Below are 16,186 nucleotides of genomic sequence, written 5' to 3'. Positions count from 1 at the left end.
CAACATGTAGGTAAATCCCCTGCAAACAAATGTGGATAGGGAAATGAATTAAAATAAAAATTAAATAAATAAAAATTAACCAAAATCAATTGGAGAGAGGTTCCATAGCAGAGAATCTGGCTTCCCGTCACCCACCACTGGAACAGTCCATTCTCAGATATTTAGGCCCCGGCACCCAGGCAGAGGAGAGAGGTCCCGTAACAGACAATCTGGCTTCATGTCAGCAGAGAATCAGTCTTCATGTCATAGCAGAGAATCAGGCTTCACGTCACCCACCACTGTAAGAGTCCATTTTCATAAATTTAGGCCCAGCACCCAGGCAGAGGAGAGAGGTCCCGTAACAGACAATCTGGCTTCATGTCAGCAGAGAATCAGTCTTCATATCATAGCAGAGAATCAGGCTTCACGTCAGCCACCAATGCAACAGTCCATTGTCAGATATTTAGGCCCAGCACCCAGGCAGAGGAGAGAGGTCCCGTAACAGAGGATCTGGCTTCATGTCAGCAGAGAATCAGTCTTCATGTCATAGCAGAGAATCAGGCTTCAAGTCACCCACCACTGTAAGAGTCCATTTTCATAAATTTAGGCCCAGCACCCAGGCAGAGGAGAGAGGTCCCGTAACAGAGGATCTGGCTTCATGTCAGCAGAGAATCAGTCTGCATGTCATAGCAGAGAATCAGGCTTCACGTCACCCACCACTGCAACAGTCCATTTTCATAAATTTAGGCCCAGCACCCAGGCAGAGGAGAGAGGTCCCGTAACAGAGGATCTGGCTTCATGTCACCAGAGAATCAGTCTGCATGTCATAGCAGAGAATCAGGCTTCACGTCAGCCACCACTGCAACAATCCATTGGCATATATTTAGGCCTAGCACACAGGCAGAGGAGAGAGGTCCCGTAACAGACAATCTGGCTTCATGTCAGCAGAGAATCAGTCTGCATGTCATAGCAGAGAATGAGGCTTCACGTCAGCCACCACTGCAACAATCCATTGGCATAAATTTAGGCCCAGCACCCAGGCAGAGGAGAGAGGTCCCGTAACAGAGGATCTGGCTTCATGTCACCAGAGAATCAGTCTGCATGTCATAGCAGAGAATCAGGCTTCACGTCACCCACCACTGCAACAGTCCATTTTCATAAATTTAGGCCCAGCACCCAGGCAGAGGAGAGAGGTCCCGTAACAGAGGATCTGGCTTCATGTCACCAGAGAATCAGTCTGCATGTCATAGCAGAGAATCAGGCTTCACGTCAGCCACCACTGCAACAATCCATTGGCATATATTTAGGCCTAGCACACAGGCAGAGGAGAGAGGTCCCGTAACAGACAATCTGGCTTCATGTCAGCAGAGAATCAGTCTGCATGTCATAGCAGAGAATGAGGCTTCACGTCAGCCACCACTGCAACAATCCATTGGCATATATTTAGGCCTAGCACACAGGCAGAGGAGAGAGGTCCCGTAACAGACAATCTGGCTTCATGTCAGCAGAGAATCAGTCTGCATGTCATAGCAGAGAATCAGGCTTCACGTCAGCCACCACTGCAACAGTCCATTGTCATAATTCAGGCCCAGCACCCAGGCAGAGGAGAGAGGTCCCGTAACAGACAATCTGGCTTCATGTCAGCAGAGAATCAGTCTTCATATCATAGCAGAGAATCAGGCTTCACGTCAGCCACCACTGCAACAGTCCATTGTCATAAATTTAGGCCCAGCACCCAGGCAGAGGAGAGAGGTCCCGTAACAGACAATCTGGCTTCATGTCAGCAGAGAATCAGTCTTCATATCATAGCAGAGAATCAGGCTTCACGTCAGCCACCACTGCAACAGTCCATTGTCATAAATTTAGGCCCAGCACCCAGGCAGAGGAGAGAGGTCCCGTAACAGAGGAATCTGGCTTCATGTCACCAGAGAATCAGTCTGCATGTCATAGCAGAGAATCAGGCTTCACGTCACCCACCACTGCAACAGTCCATTTTCATAAATTTAGGCCCAGCACCCAGGCAGAGGAGAGAGGTCCCGTAACAGACAATCTGGCTTCATGTCAGCAGAGAATTAGTCTGCATGTCATAGCAGAGAATCAGGCTTCACGTCAGCCACCACTGCAACAGTCCATTGTCATAAATTCAGGCCCAGCACCCAGGCAGAGGAGAGAGGTCCCGTAACAGACAATCTGGCTTCATGTCAGCAGAGAATCAGTCTGCATGTCATAGCAGAGAATGAGGCTTCACGTCAGCCACCACTGCAACAAGTCCATTGGCATATATTTAGGCCTAGCACACAGGCAGAGGAGAGAGGTCCCGTAACAGACAATCTGGCTTCATGTCAGCAGAGAATCAGTCTGCATGTCATAGCAGAGAATCAGGCTTCACGTCAGCCACCACTGCAACAGTCCATTGTCATAAATTCAGGCCCAGCACCCAGGCAGAGGAGAGAGGTCCCGTAACAGACAATCTGGCTTCATGTCAGCAGAGAATCAGTCTTCATATCATAGCAGAGAATCAGGCTTCACGTCAGCCACCACTGCAACAGTCCATTGTCATAAATTTAGGCCCAGCACCCAGGCAGAGGAGAGAGGTCCCGTAACAGACAATCTGGCTTCATGTCAGCAGAGAATCAGGCTTCATATCATAGCAGAGAATCAGGCTTCACGTCAGCCACCACTGCAACAGTCCATTGTCATAAATTTAGGCCCAGCACCCAGGCAGAGGAGAGAGGTCCCGTAACAGAGGATCTGGCTTCATGTCACCAGAGAATCAGTCTGCATGTCATAGCAGAGAATCAGGCTTCACGTCACCCACCACTGCAACAGTCCATTTTCATAAATTTAGGCCCAGCACCCAGGCAGAGGAGAGAGGTCCCGTAACAGACAATCTGGCTTCATGTCAGCAGAGAATTAGTCTGCATGTCATAGCAGAGAATCAGGCTTCACGTCAGCCACCACTGCAACAGTCCATTGGCATATATTTAGGCCTAGGCACCCAGGACAGAGGAGAGGTTCATTCAACTTTGGGTAGCCTCGCAATATAATGGTAAAATGAAAATAAAAATAGGATTGAATGAGGAAGTGCCCTGGAGTCCAATAATATATGGTTATGGGGAGGTAGTTAATGTCTAATCTAGACAAGGGACGGACAGGTCCTGTGGGATCCATGCCTGGTTCATTTTTATGAACGTCAGCTTGTCCACATTGGCTGTAGACAGGCGGCTGCGTTTGTCTGTAATGACGCCCCCTGCCGTGCTGAATACACGTTCAGACAAAACGCTGGCTGCCGGGCAGGCCAGCACCTCCAAGGCATAAAAGGCTAGCTCTGGCCACGTGGACAATTTAGAGACCCAGAAGTTGAATGGGGCCGAACCATCAGTCAGTACGTGGAGGGGTGTGCACACGTACTGTTCCACCATGTTAGTGAAATGTTGCCTCCTGCTAACACGTTGCGTATCAGGTGGTGGTGCAGTTAGCTGTGGCGTGTTGACAAAAGTTTTCCACATCTCTGCCATGCTAACCCTGCCCTCAGAGGAGCTGGCCGTGACACAGCTGCCTTGGCGACCTCTTGCTCCTCCTCTGCCTTGGCCTTGGGCTTCCACTTGTTCCCCTGTGACATTTGGGAATGCTCTCAGTAGCGCGTCTACCAACGTGCGCTTGTACTCGCGCATCTTCCTATCACGCTCCAGTGCAGGAAGTAAGGTGGGCACATTGTCTTTGTAGCGTGGATCCAGCAGGGTGGCAACCCAGTAGTCCGCACAGGTTAAAATGTGGGCAACTCTGCTGTCGTTGCGCAGGCACTGCAGCATGTAGTCGCTCATGTGTGCCAGGCTGCCCAGGGGTAAGGACAAGCTGTCCTCTGTGGGAGGCGTATCGTCATCGTCCTGCCTTTCCCCCCAGCCACGCACCAGTGATGGACCCGAGCTGCGTTGGGTGCCACCCCGCTGTGACCATGCTTCATCCTCATCCTCCTCCACCTCCTCCTCATCCTCGTCCTCCTCGTCCTCCAGTAGTGGGCCCTGGCTGGCCACATTTGTACCTGGCCTCTGCTGTTGCCAAAAACCTCCCTCTGAGTCACTTCGAAGAGACTGGCCTGAAAGTGCTAAAAATGACCCCTCTTCCTCCTCCTCCTCCTCCTCCTCCTGGGCCACCTCCTCTTCCATCATCGCCCTAAGTGTTTTCTCAAGGAGACATAGAAGTGGTATTGTAACGCTGATAACGGTGTCATCGCCACTGGCCATGTTGGTGGAGTACTCGAAACAGCGCAACAGGGCACACAGGTCTCGCATGGAGGCCCAGTCATTGGTGGTGAAGTGGTGCTGTTCTGTAGTGCGACTGACCCGTGCGTGCTGCAGCTGAAACTCCACTATGGCCTGCTGCTGCTCGCACAGTCTGTCCAGCATGTGCAAGGTGGAGTTCCACCTGGTGGGCACGTCGCATATGAGGCGGTGAGCGGGAAGGCCGAAGTTACGCTGTAGCGCAGACAGGCGAGCAGCAGCAGGATGTGAACGCCGGAAGCGCGAACAGACGGCCCGCACTTTATGCAGCAGCTCTGACATGTCGGGGTAGTTGTGAATGAACTTCTGCACCACCAAATTCAGCACATGCGCCAAGCAAGGGATGTGCGTCAAATTGGCTAGTCCCAGAGCTGCAACGAGATTTCGCCCATTATCACACACCACCAGGCCGGGCTTGAGGCTCACCGGCAGCAACCACTCGTCGGTCTGTTGTTCAATACCCCGCCACAACTCCTGTGCGGTGTGGGGCCTGTCCCCCAAACATATGAGTTTCAGAATGGCCTGCTGACGTTTACCCCGGGCTGTGCTGAAGTTGGTGGTGAAGGTGTGTGGCTGACTGGATGAGCAGGTGGAAGAAGAGGAGGAGGAAGCCGAGAAGGAGGAGGTGGCAACAGGAGGCAAAGAATGTTGCCCTGCGATCCTTGGCGGCGGAAGGACGTGCGCCAAACAGCTCTCCGCCTGGGGCCCAGCTGCCACTACATTTACCCAGTGTGCAGTTAGGGAGATATAGCGTCCCTGGCCGTGCTTACTGGTCCACGTATCTGTGGTTAGGTGGACCTTGCTACAGATGGCGTTGCGCAGTGCACACTTGATTTTATCGGATACTTGGTTGTGCAGGGAAGGCACGGCTCTCTTGGAGAAGTAGTGCCGGCTGGGAACAACATACTGTGGGACAGCAAGCGACATGAGCTGTTTGAAGCTGTCTGTGTCCACCAGCCTAAATGACAGCATTTCATAGGCCAGTAGTTTAGAAATGCTGGCATTCAGGGCCAGGGATCGAGGGTGGCTAGGTGGGAATTTACGCTTTCTATCAAATGTTTGTGAGATGGAGAGCTGAACGCTGGCGTGTGACATGGTTGAGACGCTTGGTGACGGAGGTGGTGGTGGTGGTGTTGGTGGTACATCCCCTGTTTGCTGGGCGGCAGGTGCCAACGTTCCTCCAGAGGCGGAGGAAGAGGCCGAGGCGGCAGCAGCAGAATAGGCCGAGGCGGCAGCAGCAGAAGAGGTAGCAGGGGGAGCCTGAGTGACTTCCTTGGTTTTAAGGTGTTTACTCCACTGCAGTTCATGCTTTGCATGCAGGTGCCTGGTCATGCAGGTTGTGCTCAGGTTCAGAACGTTAATGCCTCGCTTCAGGCTCTGATGGCACAGCGTGCAAACCACTCGGGTCTTGTCGTCAGCACATTGTTTGAAGAAGTGCCATGCCAGGGAACTCCTTGAAGCTGCCTTTGGGGTGCTCGGTCCCAGATGGCGGCGGTCAGTAGCAGGCGGAGTCTCTTGGCGGCGGGTGTTCTGCTTTTGCCCACTGCTCCCTCTTTTGCTACGCTGTTGGCTCGGTCTCACCACTGCCTCTTCCTCCGAACTGTGAAAGTCAGTGGCACGACCTTCATTCCATGTGGGGTCTAGGACCTCATCGTCCCCTGCATCGTCTTCCACCCAGTCTTGATCCCTGACCTCCTGTTCAGTCTGCACACTGCAGAAAGACGCAGCAGTTGGCACCTGTGTTTCGTCATCATCAGAGACATGCTGAGGTGGTATTCCCATGTCCTCATCATCAGGAAACATAAGTGGTTGTGCGTCAGTGCATTCTATGTCTTTCACCGCTGGGGAAGGGCTAGGTGGATGCCCTTGGGAAACCCTGCCAGCGGAGTCTTCAAACAGCATAAGAGACTGCTGCATAACTTGAGGCTGAGACAGTTTCCCTGGTATGCATGGGGGTGATGTGACAGACTGATGGGGTTGGTTTTCAGGCGCCATCTGTGCGCTTTCTGCAGAAGACTGGGTGGGAGATAATGTGAACGTGCTGGATCCACTGTCGGCCACCCAATTGACTAATGCCTGTACCTGCTCAGGCCTTACCATCCTTAGAACGGCATTGGGCCCCACCATATATCGCTGTAAATTCTGGCGGCTACTGGGACCTGAGGTAGTTGGTACACTAGGACGTGTGGATGTGGCAGAACGGCCACGTCCTCTCCCAGCACCAGAGGGTCCACTAACACCACCACGACCATGTCCACGTCCGCGTCCCTTACTAGATGTTTTTCTCATTGTTATGGTTCACCACAACAACAAATATATTATTTGGCCCAATGTATTGTATTCAAATTCAGCGGGATATAAATTTGAGGCCTAGTATTTAGGCGCTGGGTGACCGGTATGGATTTAGTGACAGAATTAGACTTGGAAATGCACAGAAGCGTGTGTGTGAAGTTATTCTGAATGACCCTATGTGCACCTTGAATATTATATACCCTTTTAGGGATAGATTTCAAATAGCTCTGATATAGCAGAAACCACTAAATTATGAAATTGCTAAATTGGGAATTGTATTTCAACCCAGAACAAAAAATGTGCTTTGACGGACACTAAATAACTTGCCCAGCCACAACAGGACAGCGGTAACGAGAGATTTAGCGGGATATAAATTTGAGGCCTAGTATTTAGGCGCTGGGTGACAGGTATGGGTTTAGTGACAGAATTAGACTTGGAAATACACAGTAGCGGGTGTGTGTGAAGTTATTCTGAATGACCCTATGTGCACCTTGAATATTATATACCCTTTTAGGGATAGATTTCAAATAGCTCTGATATAGCAGAAACCACTAAATTATGAAATTGCTAAATTGGGAATTGTATTTCAACCCAGAACAAAAAATGTGCTTTGACGGACACTAAATAACTTGCCCAGCACAACAGGACAGCGGTAACGAGAGATTTAGCAGGATATAAATTTGAGGCCTAGTATTTAGGCGCTGGGTGACAGGTATGGGTTTAGTGACAGAATTAGACTTGGAAATACACAGTAGCGGGTGTGTGTGAAGTTATTCTGAATGACCCTATGTGCACCTTGAATATTATATACCCTTTTAGGGATAGATTTCAAATAGCTCTGATATAGCAGAAACCACTAAATTATGAAATTGCTAAATTGGGAATTGTATTTCAACCCAGAACAAAAAATGTGCTTTGACGGACACTAAATAACTTGCCCAGCAACAACAGTACAGCGGTAACGAGAGATTTAGCAGGATATAAATTTGAGGCCTAGTATTTAGGCGCTGGGTGACAGGTATGGGTTTAGTGACAGAATTAGACTTGGAAATACACAGTAGCGGGTGTGTGTGAAGTTATTCTGAATGACCCAATGTGCACCTTGAATATTATATACCCTTTTAGGGATAGATTTCAAATAGCTCTGATATAGCAGAAACCACTAAATTATGAAATTGCTAAATTGGGAATTGTATTTCAACCCAGAACAAAAAATGTGCTTTGACGGACACTAAATATCTTGCCCAGCAACAACAGTACAGCGGTAACGAGAGATTTAGCAGGATATAAATTTGAGGCCTAGTATTTAGGCGCTGGGTGACAGGTATGGGTTTAGTGACAGAATTAGACTTGGAAATACACAGTAGCGGGTGTGTGTGAAGTTATTCTGAATGACCCTATGTGCACCTTGAATATTATATACCCTTTTAGGGATAGATTTCAAATAGCTCTGATATAGCAGAAACCACTAAATTATGAAATTGCTAAATTGGGAATTGTATTTCAACCCAGAACAAAAAATGTGCTTTGACGGACACTAAATATCTTGCCCAGCAACAACAGTACAGCGGTAACGAGAGATTTAGCAGGATATAAATTTGAGGCCTAGTATTTAGGCGCTGGGTGACAGGTATGGGTTTAGTGACAGAATTAGACTTGGAAATACACAGTAGCGGGTGTGTGTGAAGTTATTCTGAATGACCCAATGTGCACCTTGAATATTATATACCCTTTTAGGGATAGATTTCAAATAGCTCTGATATAGCAGAAACCACTAAATTATGAAATTGCTAAATTGGGAATTGTATTTCAACCCAGAACAAAAAATGTGCTTTGACGGACACTAAATAACTTTCCCAGCTACAACAGGACAGCGGTAACGAGAGATTTAGCAGGATATAAATTTGAGGCCTAGTATTTAGGCGCTGGGTGACAGGTATGGGTTTAGTGACAGAATTAGACTTGGAAATACACAGTAGCGGGTGTGTGTGAAGTTATTCTGAATGACCCAATGTGCACCTTGAATATTATATACCCTTTTAGGGATAGATTTCAAATAGCTCTGATATAGCAGAAACCACTAAATTATGAAATTGCTAAATTGGGAATTGTATTTCAACCCAGAACAAAAAATGTGCTTTGACGGACACTAAATAACTTTCCCAGCTACAACAGGACAGCGGTAACGAGAGATTTAGCAGGATATAAATTTGAGGCCTAGTATTTAGGCGCTGGGTGACAGGTATGGGTTTAGTGACAGAATTAGACTTGGAAATACACAGTAGCGGGTGTGTGTGAAGTTATTCTGAATGACCCAATGTGCACCTTGAATATTATATACCCTTTTAGGGATAGATTTCAAATAGCTCTGATATAGCAGAAACCACTAAATTATGAAATTGCTAAATTGGGAATTGTATTTCAACCCAGAACAAAAAATGTGCTTTGACGGACACTAAATAACTTTCCCAGCTACAACAGGACAGCGGTAACGAGAGATTTAGCAGGATATAAATTTGAGGCCTAGTATTTAGGCGCTGGGTGACAGGTATGGGTTTAGTGACAGAATTAGACTTGGAAATACACAGTAGCGGGTGTGTGTGAAGTTATTCTGAATGACCCAATGTGCACCTTGAATATTATATACCCTTTTAGGGATAGATTTCAAATAGCTCTGATATAGCAGAAACCACTAAATTATGAAATTGCTAAATTGGGAATTGTATTTCAACCCAGAACAAAAAATGTGCTTTGACGGACACTAAATAACTTTCCCAGCTACAACAGGACAGCGGTAACGAGAGATTTAGCAGGATATAAATTTGAGGCCTAGTATTTAGGCGCTGGGTGACAGGTATGGGTTTAGTGACAGAATTAGACTTGGAAATACACAGTAGCGGGTGTGTGTGAAGTTATTCTGAATGACCCAATGTGCACCTTGAATATTATATACCCTTTTAGGGATAGATTTCAAATAGCTCTGATATAGCAGAAACCACTAAATTATGAAATTGCTAAATTGGGAATTGTATTTCAACCCAGAACAAAAAATGTGCTTTGACGGACACTAAATAACTTTCCCAGCTACAACAGGACAGCGGTAACGAGAGATTTAGCAGGATATAAATTTGAGGCCTAGTATTTAGGCGCTGGGTGACAGGTATAGATTTAGTGACAGAATTAGACTTGGAAATGCACAGTAGCGGTGTGTGTGAAGTTATTCTGAATGACCCTATGTGCACCTTGAATATTATATACCCTTTTAGGGATAGATTTCAAATAGCTCTGATATAGCAGAAACCACTAAATTATGAAATTGCTAAATTGGGAATTGTATTTCAACCCAGAACAAAAAATGTGCTTTGACGGACACTAAATAACTTGCCCAGCACAACAGGACAGCGGTAACGAGAGATTTAGCAGGATATAAATTTGAGGCCTAGTATTTAGGCGCTGGGTGACAGGTATGGGTTTAGTGACAGAATTAGACTTGGAAATACACAGTAGCGGGTGTGTGTGAAGTTATTCTGAATGACCCAATGTGCACCTTGAATATTATATACCCTTTTAGGGATAGATTTCAAATAGCTCTGATATAGCAGAAACCACTAAATTATGAAATTGCTAAATTGGGAATTGTATTTCAACCCAGAACAAAAAATGTGCTTTGACGGACACTAAATAACTTGCCCAGCACAACAGTACAGCGGTAACGAGAGATTTAGCAGGATATAAATTTGAGGCCTAGTATTTAGGCGCTGGGTGACAGGTATGGGTTTAGTGACAGAATTAGACTTGGAAATACACAGTAGCGGGTGTGTGTGAAGTTATTCTGAATGACCCAATGTGCACCTTGAATATTATATACCCTTTTAGGGATAGATTTCAAATAGCTCTGATATAGCAGAAACCACTAAATTATGAAATTGCTAAATTGGGAATTGTATTTCAACCCAGAACAAAAATGTGCTTTGACGGACACTAAATAATCTTGCCCAGCTACAACAGTACAGCGGTAACGAGAGATTTAGCAGGATATAAATTTGAGGCCTAGTATTTAGGCGCTGGGTGACAGGTATGGGTTTAGTGACAGAATTAGACTTGGAAATACACAGTAGCGGGTGTGTGTGAAGTTATTCTGAATGACCCAATGTGCACCTTGAATATTATATACCCTTTTAGGGATAGATTTCAAATAGCTCTGATATAGCAGAAACCACTAAATTATGAAATTGCTAAATTGGGAATTGTATTTCAACCCAGAACAAAAATGTGCTTTGACGGACACTAAATAACTTTCCCAGCCACAACAGGACAGCGGTAACGAGAGATTTAGCGGGATATAAATTTGAGGCCTAGTATTTAGGCGCTGGGTGACAGGTATGGGTTTAGTGACAGAATTAGACTTGGAAATGCACAGTAGCGGGTGTGTGTGAAGTTATTCTGAATGACCCTATGTGCACCTTGAATATTATATACCCTTTTAGGGATAGATTTCAAATAGCTCTGATATAGCAGGAACCACTAAATTATGAAATTGCTAAATTGGGAATTGTACTTCAACCCAGAACAAAAAATGTGCTTTGACGGACACTAAATAACTTTCCCAGCCACAACAGGACAGCGGTAACGAGAGATTTAGCGGGATATAAATTTGAGGCCTAGTATTTAGGCGCTGGGTGACCGGTATGGATTTAGTGACAGAATTAGACTGGGATATGGCCAAAAAATAACCACACTATTGCTGGTTAAATGCACTTGGTGACGGGCGCAGCTTGCCCCTGATGTAGTATATGGCCAAAAAATGAACAGACTATTGCTGGTTAAATGCACTTGGTGTCACAGCTTGACCAACCACACTACTGAGGGTTAAATGCACTTGGTGACGGGCGCAGCTTGCCCCTGATGTAGTATATGGCCAAAAAATGAACAGACTATTGCTGGTTAAATGCACTTGGTGTGACAGCTTCACCCTGATGTAGGCTTTAGCCAAAAAACAACCACACCATTGAGGGTTAAATGCACTTGGTGACAGGCGCAGCTTGCCCCTGATTTAGTATATGGACAAAAAATGAACAGACTATTGCTGGTTAAATGCACTTGGTGTGACAGCTTCACCCTGATGTAGGCTTTAGCCAAAAAACAACCACACCATTGAGGGTTAAATGCACTTGGTGACAGGCGCAGCTTGCCCCTGATTTAGTATATGGCCAAAAAATGAACAGACTATTGCTGGTTAAATGCACTTGGTGTGACAGCTTCACCCTGATGTAGGCTTTAGCCAAAAAACAACCACACCATTGAGGGTTAAATGCACTTGGTCGCAGCTTGGATGCACTTGGTCGCAGCACCGCACAAGACACAAAATGGCCGCCGATCACCCCATAAAAATGTGACTGACAAACGGTCTGGGCAGCCTAAAAACAGTGAGCAATTGAGGATCAGCAGCTCAATGATCCACAGCTGCAGATCGATCAGTTAATCAAGTCCTTTGGAGGAGTTAATCTGCCTAATCTCGCCCTACTGTCGCAGCTGCAACCTCTCCCTACGCTAATCAGAGCAGAGTGACGGGCGGCGCTATGTGACTCCAGCTTAAATAGAGGCTGGGTCACATGGTGCTCTGGCCAATCACAGCCATGCCAATAGTAGGCATGGCTGTGACTGGCCTCTTGGGGCAAGTAGTATGACGCTTGTTGATTGGCTGCTTTGCAGCCTTTCAAAAAGCGCCAAGAAAGCGTCACAAAAGCGCCAAGAAAGCGACGAACACCGAACCCGAACCCGGACTTTTACGAAAATGTCCGGGTTCGGGTCCGTGTCACGGACACCCCAAAATTCGGTACGAACCCGAACTATACAGTTCGAGTTCGCTCATCCCTAATGACGACTCATTCTGAGCATAGGTCATCAATATCAAATTCCTGGATAACCCCTTTAATGTTGGTATTTGACATACCCAAATTAGGGTAAGTAGAAAAGTGCTGGTTGGTGAGAGGCAGTTTGTTTGGCTGAGTGTGATGGTTGCATCAATTTCAGGAGAAATCAGCTGTTGCATTGACAATTATTATTGTTAGGGTTCTGCTGGGTCTAGTTAAAACCAGCATCACTATTCCTGCAGCTGTCATCGTGAAGATCACTGGGAACAAGAGAGGCAATGGCACTTTTTTAGTGTATCAGCACTCACTAAATTAGGTGTATTTTCTGGGAATTGGCAGGGCTTGTGCCAACAGAGTACCAACAGTCCACTCTGCCATGGGCAATTTAAATATAACAGGGTTTACATCACACACAATCTTTGCTGCAGGTGAAGGGAAAACAAATTACATCTCAGTGATATTAGTTTTGTATTCTGTTTTTATTTTCACAGATACGTTCCCAAGACCAGATATTAACATCAGTCCACAAAGAGTTGTCCAGCCAGGAGCAACCATCACAATCACTTGTAGTACACACTATTCCAATGTTGAATTTTCTTTACTCAAAAATAATGTGATTGTCAAAAACAGCTCTAGTGGAAACCAGCTTTCTTATGTGATAAGCAATGCTAAAAACAGCGATATGGGATACTACTCATGCATCTACAAAAGCGGAACCAGCGGCATGCGATCCATGAGAAGCAATCCTATGAAGATATCAGTACTAGGTAAATTAAAACAAAATACTTTGCCAAAATTGCATTTTTATGAGCCTTTATAAGTCTTCCTAAATCTAATGTATGACAAAGAAAATATTACTACTACTTTAACTGGTACTACTCATGAACCTGTAGAAGCACCGCAGGCTACTGCATGATGCCTAGAGTTGGCCAAACTGACCATCCCAATCACTGATTCTCATTTCAGAAACATGTGTATTATATACAGTAGGACAAACTCAATAGTTGCTATCAACTGTTTCTTTACTGTAGAATATGCAGAACACAGTAAACTGTGCAGCAAGCGCAATATATTTATATGTAACCAAATGCACAGCAGAGTAATAGTCTCTTTCTCTCTGTGCCACTTATATCTCAATTGCCCTTGTTTATGCTATTGATTATTTTTGGAGCATGGCCAACTTTCCCTCTGTTTCTGGGCTCACATTGTCTTTTGCTACCACTGAGGCCTCCATTATAAGGTTATCAATTCTTCTGGGTTACTGCTCGGAAGAGTGGAAAGTACCACCTCTATATTACCACTCTGGTTTGTGCGGCCATCTTCCCCTCTAAGACACTACTGCAGTACTGTTCCCAGAATGCTGGAGGGAATAGTTGAAGGCCAAGTAGACTCCAGTTCTTTTTACCCTAGTACACTCTGCACTTGCATACACTGGCCCTGTTATTGCTTTGTCTCAAGGACCTTCATAGGAGGGTTAGGTGAACAAAAGGTCCTGCTGCATGTACACAATACAATGCATAACATAATTTGAACACTAGGTGTGAAATGGATGCAAATTCCAATAAAGCACATTTATGTAAAACCATGACCACACAGAAAATGGCTGCCAGAGCAGCACATCCACCCTGGACATAGCAACAAAATGACAATTAGATAATGTTGAGTGACCACCTAAATTCAAACAGAAATTTGTGAAATGAGTGGTCAAATTTAAAACTTAGCATTTAATGAACGTAAATTAGAAAATAGGTCCCATGATATTAGATAACATATAAATAAATAATTATGGAGCAGCGCGGCAGTTTATCACACAGGATCTGATGGTGCACAAGGTGGAATCATGCAATTAAGTGATGCTCGGCGGCACCAAAAAATATAGTCAGGTGGTCCTACCGCTTCGATGTGGCGCTCCAGAGACAACGAATCACTAGCCGGTGTTGATTGATGAGCACACCGTTGCTAGCGACAACTGTATACTGCAGGGTGGTCTGTAGTGCTGGCTGACCCTAGTGATGCCCTAGAGCCCTACAATGGCCTATGTGACCGGATGGCGGAGACCGCCACCAGCCACCTACAGGAACCTCACCCTGGAATTAGTGCGCCCTGTTTGGCCCTTGCTTACCTGGTCCCTACACGCATGTTTCGCTAGGGGATGAGTAACAAGCTCATCAGGGGAAAAGCCGGGAGCTTGGGCTAGGTCTGTGCACGGAGGGCTGACAATGGTGTCAAGCATGCGTCCTGCACAGAGAGAAAAAATCACACCTTGATCCGGATATGGATCAGTGTGGTATAGGGGAAAAGGGAATTAAGATGAGAAACCCTTCTCCTAATAACCAGTTCAGGCGCATAGGTTGATGTAACCTGGGTAGCACATGGAGACCGCTACCTTTTAAAGATGGAACCAGCCCCAGAATGAGGCTTGGTTAGAACGCTCCTCCCTCAATCGACGACAGCGGCACAGGCTTGCGCATGCGCGGAGCGGTGGAACGCATGGAGAGGGGGAGGAACGTAGGCGGACGTGAGTGGTAAGGATGACGTCACCACGTCCAGTCTCACTGATGCACGCGAGACAACGCGACGGTTGCCAAGCAATCGGGACGCTGAATCCAGACACCGTCGGACCGCACGGCTACAGATATGCAGCGGTGCTAGTTATACAAATGGTATTTTGGCACAGATTATAATAATACTAGAATCTGGAATATGTTGGCCCAATAGTTAGACACAAGGAAAAGAGGAGAAGAGATGATGGTAATGAAAGGGAAGGGAAGAGAGGGGGAAAGTGGGACAAGGACAAACGTGGATTAAAGATAATGCATACAGATACCAATTAGCTAAATGAAGCAGCTGTAGTTGAGCTGTTCATTGAGTCCCGTGGGTGAGACTGTACCGAGCGTATAAATCCAGCGAGATTCCCTCTGGAGTAACACACGGTCCCAGTCTCCACTGCGGGTTGGTTGCAGGACTTTCTCAATTCCAATTGCCCTGAGGCAAATTGGATTTCCTTGGTGATGCTCTTGAACATGCCTTGATACTGCTGTATCTCTATTATTCGCGATGTCGCCAAGATGCTCACCAAGGCGTCTTCGTAGCTCACGCCTAGTCTTCCCCACGTATTCCAATCCGCAATCGCAGGTGATTTTGTAGATAACACCTTGCGTCTTGCAATTAATAAAATCTTTAATGGGGAACGTTTTTGACAGATTAGAGCTGAAGAAGGTTTTGCCAGTTTGCATAAGGCCACAGGCTACACAGCCACTACACCTGAAGCAGCCTGTGGGCCTACGGTCGAGCCACGTGCCCTGTCTAGGCACTGGAGTAAATTGGCTGTGTACAAGGAGATCTTTCAGGTTGCTACCCCTTCTGAACGTTATCTGGGGGTAGTCATGTATGGCTTCCTTAATTTCTGGATCCATCATTAAGATAGGCCAGTGTTTCCTTAGGATCCCTCGTATCTTATCTGCACAGCCATCAAAAGTGCCCAGCATACGGATCTTCTGGTCCCGGGGAGTTCGCACTCTTGGCACCAGGAGGCCCGATCGGACCTCCTGGTGCCCAGAGTGCGAACTCCCCAGGACCAGAAGATCCGTATGCTGGGCACTTTTGATGGCTGTGCAGATAAGATACGAGGGATCCTAAGGAAACACTGGCCTATCTTAATGATGGATCCAGAAATTAAGGAAGCCATACATGACTACCCCCAGATAACGTTCAGAAGGGGTAGCAACCTGAAAGATCTCCTTGTACACAGCCACTTTACTC

The 16,186-nt window shown here is 46.4% G+C and overlaps 1 protein-coding gene across 1 annotated transcript in view; it reads left to right on the top strand.

The window, feature by feature from the left end:
- LOC122926704 (immunoglobulin superfamily member 1-like) overlaps nucleotides 1-16,186 on the top strand; it is a 96,918-nt gene that overhangs the window by 62,714 nt on the left and 18,018 nt on the right. Inside the window, exon 4 of the mRNA XM_044278173.1 lies at nucleotides 12,916-13,191. Coding sequence (XP_044134108.1) covers nucleotides 12,916-13,191 — 276 coding nt within the window. The remainder of the gene's footprint in view (nucleotides 1-12,915; nucleotides 13,192-16,186) is intronic.

This window comes from Bufo gargarizans, chromosome 2 (assembly GCF_014858855.1).
Source record: "Bufo gargarizans isolate SCDJY-AF-19 chromosome 2, ASM1485885v1, whole genome shotgun sequence".
In the NCBI taxonomy this organism is placed as follows: Eukaryota; Metazoa; Chordata; class Amphibia; order Anura; family Bufonidae; genus Bufo; species Bufo gargarizans.
The sequence above is the reverse complement of the archived record's forward strand: the minus strand, read 5'-3'. Positions and strand labels throughout refer to the sequence as shown.